The sequence below is a fragment of the Otolemur garnettii genome, unplaced genomic scaffold (genome assembly GCF_000181295.1).
Source record: "Otolemur garnettii isolate 467f Iridium unplaced genomic scaffold, OtoGar3 scaffold00008, whole genome shotgun sequence".
NCBI classification, from domain to species: Eukaryota; Metazoa; Chordata; class Mammalia; order Primates; family Galagidae; genus Otolemur; species Otolemur garnettii.
Genome location: NW_003852403.1, coordinates 12,270,154 through 12,278,340, shown reverse-complemented (window position 1 = coordinate 12,278,340; position 8,187 = coordinate 12,270,154). Strand labels below are relative to the sequence as shown.

General features: G+C 37.3%; 1 protein-coding gene across 2 annotated transcripts in view; it reads left to right on the top strand.

Moving 5' to 3' along the window:
• FAM149B1 (family with sequence similarity 149 member B1) overlaps nt 1-8,177 on the top strand; it is an 84,180-nt gene extending 76,003 nt beyond the window's left edge. Inside the window, exons 11-14 of one of the 2 annotated variants that reach the window (XM_012801422.2) lie at nt 1,104-1,227; nt 1,963-2,088; nt 4,792-4,864; nt 6,748-8,177. In XM_012801422.2, the coding sequence (XP_012656876.1) occupies nt 1,104-1,227; nt 1,963-2,088; nt 4,792-4,864; nt 6,748-6,821 (397 nt within the window). In that variant the 3' untranslated portion in view covers nt 6,822-8,177. Of the gene's footprint in view, nt 1-1,103; nt 1,228-1,962; nt 2,089-4,791; nt 4,871-6,747 lie in introns of both variants that reach the window. The other variant, XM_023509572.1, reaches the window with a different exon arrangement.
• Nucleotides 8,178-8,187: the final 10 nt, after the last annotated feature.

Sequence of the window (8,187 nt, the reverse complement as noted above, 5' to 3'; positions counted from 1 at the left end):
GCCCCTAGAGGCCAATATTTAGAATTCTTTTAGTTATTGATTTACAAAATCTTAGCATGCTGGATTTCTAAGACTATGACCAAGGATATTAAGGTATTGTGTACTGAATTCAGCTTCTAAGTTAAGCATGTACTGCTATATTGCTCTCCTAAGTTGCTGTTTCTTGATTTTGATTTTCCAGTTTGTTAAAATTTATCCCAGCAAATTCACAAAAAATGATTTCTCAAACCACCAAAAATCTTTGTCAGGCCACCAATGTTCTCACCTTCTCAGCTTCTTTATTTTGTGGCTGTAGCATACCTATACCAACAGAGCTATAGATTCATTCATTTGAGGATGAGTGGCTTTGATGTATAATCTCTCATTCTGATAGTGCTTGTTTCTATTTTTTTTTGCTAGTGTTCCCTGCTCTGTTATTTCTGGAATATGAAAATTTCATTCCATTTCAATTACTGTCTTAGGTACAAGTGACACTAAAAGCCATTCCAAATCCCTTTGAAGGGAATGAAAGTTTAAGAACTTGAATTGTGGCTCAGCACCCATAGTACAGTGTTACAGCACCAGCCACATATACCAAGGGTGGCGACTTCGAACCCGGCCTGGGCCAGCTAAACAACTGCAACAACAACAACAAAAAATATAGCAGGGCATTGTGGCAGGCACCTGTGGTCCCAGCTACTTGGGAGGCTGAGGCAAAAGAATAGCTTAAGCCCAAGAGTTTGAGGTTGCTGTGAGTTGTGATGCAACAGCACTTGACCGAGGGTGACACAGTGAGACTCTGTCTCAAAAAAAAACCCCTCTACTTATGAATTGCAGTTATTAGGTAAAGGACAACTGGAAGGTTCAAACTGTCGAGAATCCGATCAGATGTGAATTTACAGACCCTAAATTGACAGAGAAGTACAACACCAGATAGGGAAAATTATTTTATCATTTCAATTCTGTGAGAGTCAACTTCTCTTACATGCCCTGGATAGAGCCTTTTAAAAATCAGAAAATATTATTAAACTCATTTTCTTTATTTATTTGATTTCTTATCAATTTGCTGGTATTGTTATAACTTAATGCTTTCATACCTTGGTGTTCCCTGGTGGGATCTACAGGCCAGTGGCAGCCGACTCCCTCTCTTCTCCCTCACCAATGCCCCTCAGTCGAAATAACCTGCTGCCACCTATTGGCACAGCTGAAGTTGAACAGCTGAGCACTGTGGGGCCACAAAAGCAAACGGTATGTCTCTTTCATGTTGTCCTTCCTTGTGCTTCTTATGAAACCTCATGGGCAGTAATTCTGTAAGATTTGTGCTCTGGTCTTGATTTATACTTTATTTTATCCACACAAGTACAAACTGAGCACTAATTTTTGACAATGGAATTGGAGCTGCTTGCCTGCAGTTATCACACCTGCCTAGGTTGACGCAGGACACGCACAGTTCCCATTACTAATAGTTTAACACATTAACTGCGGTGTGAGTTATACTTAACTCACGCTGGTCTGGAGCCCAGGTTCTCAGGAAGGATATATAATTCACAGGTCTCCTAACTTTACATGTTACATAATGGGGGGCAAAACCCTGCACTTGATTCATGAAAATCTTTCTTACTGTTATTGTTAGAATCAATATTGACAATTTAATTCTAAAAACTAAACTCAGATCTAAAATTCTTCTAGAATGAGAAGTCAATAAATTATGTTTTTCTACTTGTTTACCTTTAAATTACACTTAAGACTGACAAGTCAAGAACAACACTTTTATAACTATTTTTCAAATTTACACAGTACTTTTTATATCATTAAGTTTTTATATTACTTTTTTTATTCATGGATATTTTAAGATATTTTTGTTTTCACAGTTTTAACTCTATTTTCATAATAAAACACCATGGCCTCAAGGGGAAAAAAATTTCTTTTCTGGTGTGGCAGTTACTGTGTTAATTGTTTCTGTAACTTTCATTTCCTTTGCAGAAACCCCACAGTGATTCCAGTCGAGCTCGAAGTGCAGTGGTGGATGAGCCCAACCATCAGCAGCCCCAAGAGAGGCACCTTTTACCTGACTTTTTCTCCAGGCCCAACACAACTCAGTCGTTTTTGGTAGAGTGACATACTTCCTAATATGGTCTTGATAGTTGGGGAGAGAAAAGGGAAAAAATTTACTAGTTTAGTAGACTTCAGACTTTACCTAGTGGCTTAATTAAAAATAAAAGTTGATGTACTAACGCTAAAAAGTGTTACAAGTACATTTTGTTGAAATGCTAAAACAATGTAGAATGTTCCTGCCACTCACTTTTTTGTCAGTAAAATGGCTTACACAGAAATTATAAATTCTAACAATTTAGACTTTTCCCAGCATAAGCAAAAATGTTAAATTCCAGTGCATATCAGATCAGAATAATTTTTCATTGTCTAACCCTGCTCTTATGGAATTACATCAGAAGTGGTATCCTATTATGAGGACTAGTGATGAATGAGTTCCAAGTTTTAATTTTTAGAGATGGAGTCTTGCTATGTTGTCCAGGCTGGACTTGAACTCCTAGGCTCAAGCCTTCCTCTCAACTCTGCCTCCTGAGTAGCCAGGACTACAGGCATTTACCACCATCCCCAGTTTAGGGCTTTTCTTTTTCCACTGGAGTTTTAAATGCTGACACTACCATCCCATTTACTTTGCATTTACTAACCCTTTTGAGCAAGTAATAGAAAAAACATGGCTGGGAAATTGTGATTAATGTACTCACCTTCCCCATTTGTAGTCCAGGAGCTCAATACAACCTAATCTGTTCTATGGCAAGAGGCCTTGGAGAGCCTTGGGAATTACCCAAGTTCTCACATCTGCACCAGTTTTCAGGGTGGGAGTGTTTACAACTCACTTATCCCAACTCATAAATCTTTAACTGATCAGCTTAAAGTGCTGTACTACCTTTCTTCTACTAGAAGAGTGGTAGAATAATAAATGAATGGGACTTTGTATTAGTTGTCCAGGTCTGCTATAACAAATGATCAATAACTGGGTGGCTTAAAACAAATTTATTCTCATAGTTCCAAAAGCTAGAAGTCCAGAATCAGTGTCAGCAGAACCATGTTCCCTTTGCAGGTTCTATGGAAACCTTGCTCTTCCTAGCTTCTGGTGGTTACCTGCAAACAATTGTTGGTGTTTCTTGGCTTGCAGCTGCATCACCCCAGTTTCTGCCTGTGATCACATGACCTATGTATCTGTGTCCATGTTCCCTTCTTCTTATGAAGATACTAGTTACTAAATTTAAAGCCCACCCTAATCCATTATGACTTCACCTTAACTTGATTACATCTGCAAAGACCATATTTCCAAATATGGCCACATTCACAGGTTCCAGGTAGACATGAATTTGTGGGGGACACTATGAATCCAGCAGGTCTCCAATACTTAATTTATGAAGAAACTCTCCAAAAATAAGGGCAAAAAGGAAATGTATATCATTTCTAATTCTGGAAGTTCCACATGTGAACCCAGAAAGTTTGAGAATTTTATTGAATTTGTCTTCTCATAATCTGATCCAGGATATTTGTTAAGCAGTACTTGAATATATTCTATAGCTGCATTCCCTTCTATTTAACACCAATTATTGGTTGTCTTCGGAATACCAAACACATGAAAACATTTCAGTTTCTCTTTTTCTTAAGTTTATAACAAAAGCAAAGTAAAAATTACTTACCATAGCCATTTTCCTCATTTGTTGTTATAAAAAGGGAGATAGCTAACAGCTCAATTTAAAGAGTGCTAGCTGTGCTCCCTGGTGCTTTCATCTAGAATAAGGGTTAGTAAACTATAATTCACAGGCTACTCAGTCTGCTGCCTGATTTTTGTAAATCAAGTTTTATTGAAGCAGAGCAACAAACTTATTTGGTAATATACTGTCTATGGCTGCTTTCATACAACAGGAAAGTTGAGTAGTTACAACCATCTGGTCCTTTACAAAAAATAAGTTTACTGACCCCTGAGCTCTAGAATATGGGAGCTTCACCAGAAAAAAATTAGTTAAATCTCTCAATTTCAGTGTTTATAGGTTAATGAATGATGTTTTTATTACAGAAGCCCTAAGAGGATAGCATATATGGCTCTTTATTGGATATCTGCATTTTTTGAGATGTCTTGTTCAGTTGTCCAGGGTGGAGTGCAGTGGCACAACCACATAGCTCACTACCACCTCGATGCCCAGCCCTGAATATTTGCAATTTAATATTTTAGTCATATTACATCTTTAAATTCCTTGAGATAATTCTGAAATGTCCGAGTTTCATAAAGCTGAAAAGTAGGCTGGGCACATTGGCGCATGCCTAAAATCCTAGCACTTGTAATAGCTAGTGTAGAAATATCTGAGTAGAAATCAGATAAAACTTCCTTGGATTCTAACTAAAATATTAAGCCATGCAGATTTATAAATGCTAAGATTTCCTTAAAGGTATATTAACAAAATTGCAGAATTTGTTATTTTTATGAATTAACAAATGGCTTTGTCAGCATCTGGCTTGGGATTTTCTACTTGGGATTCGACACAGTGCAGTCAACTTTTCCCATTGCCATCAATTTCAAGGTTTTCCTCTATGAACTTTGTAAAGCACAGTACAATCTAAGTTGACCACCTGAGGGACTTAACTGGTCAACATAGGGAGGTAGTCAACATAACTAGGCCTATTGTACTGACGTGTGTCTTCTATGAAACTTAAAGTCAACTTAAGGAGTTGGTCAACTATGGAGATGCTACTGTGTTATCTTTTGGGAGAAGTTGCATTATCAAGTATGTCTTGTCTCTTTTCTTTTAGCTGGATACACAGCATCATCGTTCATATGCAGCTGAGTATCCTCATCAGGCCCGACCTGGTAGGGGATCTGCAGGTACAGGTGGGTCCACGGCCCTTATTTTACCATTGTGTGGAATATATTGAGACACTACCTTTGTCTTGTTTTTTCCCCTACATTTTCCCTTCTTCCAGATTTTTTTTTCTTTTTTTGAGTCTCAAGCTGCTGCCCTGGGTAGAGTGCTGTAACATCATAGCTCACAGTAACCTCAAACTCTTGGGCTTAAGTGATTCTCTTGCCTTAGCCTCCCAAGTACCTGCCATAATACCCAGCTCTTTTTTGGTTGTAGTTGTCATTGTTGTTTGGCAGGCCTGGGCTGGGTTCAAACCCACCAGCTCTAGTGTATGTGGCTGGCACCTTAGCTGCTGAGCTGTAGGCACTGAGCCTATATTTAATTTTTTAGAGTCTTATTTTGTTTCCCTTAGTAGAGTGCCATAGCATTGCAGCTCACAGCAACCTCAAACTCTTGGGCTCAAGTGATTCTCCTGCCTCAGCCTCCTAAGTAGCTGGGACTACAGGTGCCCACCACAACACCCCGGTATTTTTTTTAGAGATAGTGTCTTGCTCTTGCTTGAGGCTGGTCTCAAACTCCTGAGCTCAAGCAGTCCACCCGCCTTGACCTTCACAGTGCTAGGATTATAGGCACGAGCCACTGTACCCAGCCTTAAGAAAAATTCTTAAATGTCAGGATATGCTGAGTCTGATTTTATCCCATTAACTCTTTTTTTTCCCCATTAACTTTTTATCTGTAAATTACACTCTGTAGATATGGTAACAAAGGAGTGATGGAAGAAAATTTAGGGCTGTCTTAATTCTTCCTATGACAGTATTTATTCTCCTACCATCCTTTACTTACATTATTTTGTAGGTAAATTTTTAAGTATTGGATAGCTAAAATATTTCCTGTTAATGGTAAAGTTAGTCATCAAATATAGAAAAAATTTATCTGCTGCTTAAATGTTTCCTGTTAATGGTAGGATTAATCAAAATACAGAAAAAACTAATCCGCCTCAAGTAATGTATATAGTCCCAGTGATTTCTCAGTTCAGTTCCTAGTAGTATTGGTTGGTAGTCTTTAAATGCTTCCATAAGCTTCTGCTTTTGAATCAGTCCTAATAAGGAAGCATTGCTGCCTCTGAGTTACAATTTCAGACACACTGACAAGTCTAACTAGCATTTAGTTGAAACATGTTAGTCTTTTCTTAGCCTTTTAAAAAAAATTTAGACAGGGTTTGTGTCTGTCACCTAGGCTAGTGTCAAGTGGTGATTATGGCTCTCTGTAGCCTCAAACTTCTAGATTCAAGGGATCTTCCTCCTTAGCTTCCCAAGTAACTGGGACTACACATTCAGCTAATTTTTTTGTTTTTTGTAGAAATGAAGCCTATGTTCCCCAAGCTGGTTCTGAACTACTGGCCTCAAGCAATCCTCCTGACTCATCCTTCCCAAGTGATAGGATTACAGGTGTTAAGTCACCACACCCAGCCTTTATTAGTTCTTTTTAATTAGTAGGTTCTTCTATAAAACCAGGTTACTGCTTTCATATTTTAAGAATATAAGATTTTTTATCTGGGTGTTGTTAGTGCAAATGCCTATAGTTCAGCTACTCAGGAGGCTGAGGCAAGCGAATCACTTAAGTCCAAGAGTTGGAGGTTGCTGTGAGCTGCAGTACCATGGCACTCTACTGAGGGCGACAGAAATAAGTAAATAAAAAATATATATATAAGATTTTTACTTTGCAGTGTAAAATATATAGACATGTTTTATATTACCTTGACAAATATATACTGCACTACTTAGTCCCACTCTCCAAATTTAAAGTCTGATAAATGGAACAAAAAAGCCCTGAGATATGAACTTGGTGGTTACCAAATCTAGACTGTCTACTAATATTACTTTATGATGTCATCTGTGTCTGACAGGTCCTCAGTTACATGGGTCTACAAAATCTCAAAGCAGAGGTGGACCAGTCTCTAGAACCAGACAGGGACCATAGGGCAATGAGAAGAACCTATTTAGGCTGGAGGGAACATGTGGGAAGATCTCACAAATCAGTGTTGTCATGGAGTGATGCAGAACTTGTACGTGAGATCAACTTGAAACCATCTTCACCAAGAGTTATTTTGGTAAAATGGACTGTGAAAAACACAACAGAGTATCCGCCAAAGATTACATGGGTATATGTCTAGCTCTGATTACTGTCTTCTTTCATCACAAGTTATCCCACTCTACTGGACAGTAAAGTTTGCACCCAAAGATGTAACAATGAATAATAAGCAAATCACTGCTCATGTTGTCTGTTAACAATGATCACTTCTCAATTATTGTAAGTTTCTATGAGATTAGACATACATGAAAAGCAGCATACGATTATTTGAGAATATTATTAGCTTTAGAATACTTCAGCTTGTATTAATTTCTGGAGAGCTGTATTCAATTTTAAGTTATTTTTAGAGATGGTGTTGTCAGAAATCTCACCTACTCATCAAACAGATTATCATTCCATAGCTTTCTCTTTAGATGTCCAACACTGTCAGCAGGTTAAAATGTAAGGGGTGAGTAAAGACATAAATGTTAAGGACTAGTGTTACGTTAACTTCTGTAATAAATCATATTGTGTATTTCTTTTTTTCCAGATAGGACAGCTCAAACTTACAGTGCCTGCTTTATATCAGGTTATTCTTATTTTCTCTACAAAGTAACTTACTGGTCTTATTTTTTCCAAATATTACACTCACCTTGCCAGATTTTCTCCTGTAGCTCTAAGCCAATTAAAAAATAATTTGTAGGGCCTATTAGTGTGCCACCAAGGTACAATTCCTTAAAAATTTATGAAACCATCAGTTAGTCCAGCACAAATACATCCTAAGAGCAGCAGAATTAGAGGTTCAGCATTCAGAACTAAAAGGTTCACCACAGGCCTTCTCCGGAGGGCACTCATGAATGCAGCAATGGTTTTAACTATGGTTTAATTTATTTAAATTTCACTGAATACCAATCTAAATTATCATAACAGTTTTAGATCTAATTGTTAGTTTTCAGAGTGGATAAATTCAAATGATCATAAATTGGGGTAACTTTTTATCATACTAAGGTGTTCTAATGCTATATGAAGACAGATGCTTCAAACTCCAATTAAATCATATTTTTAATACAATTAAAGAGTATTTTTTTAACCTGCTTGTAATCACAAACTGAAAATGTGTCATGTGTTTACCTTAGATAAATTATGATACATAAAGCTCAATAGCAAGAGGTTTTATACCTATGGTATATTGAATATATTAGCTTATAAATTAGAGATTTTAAGTTGAATAGTCCCTAAAAAAATTTCACATATTCTAATGAACACATACCAACTT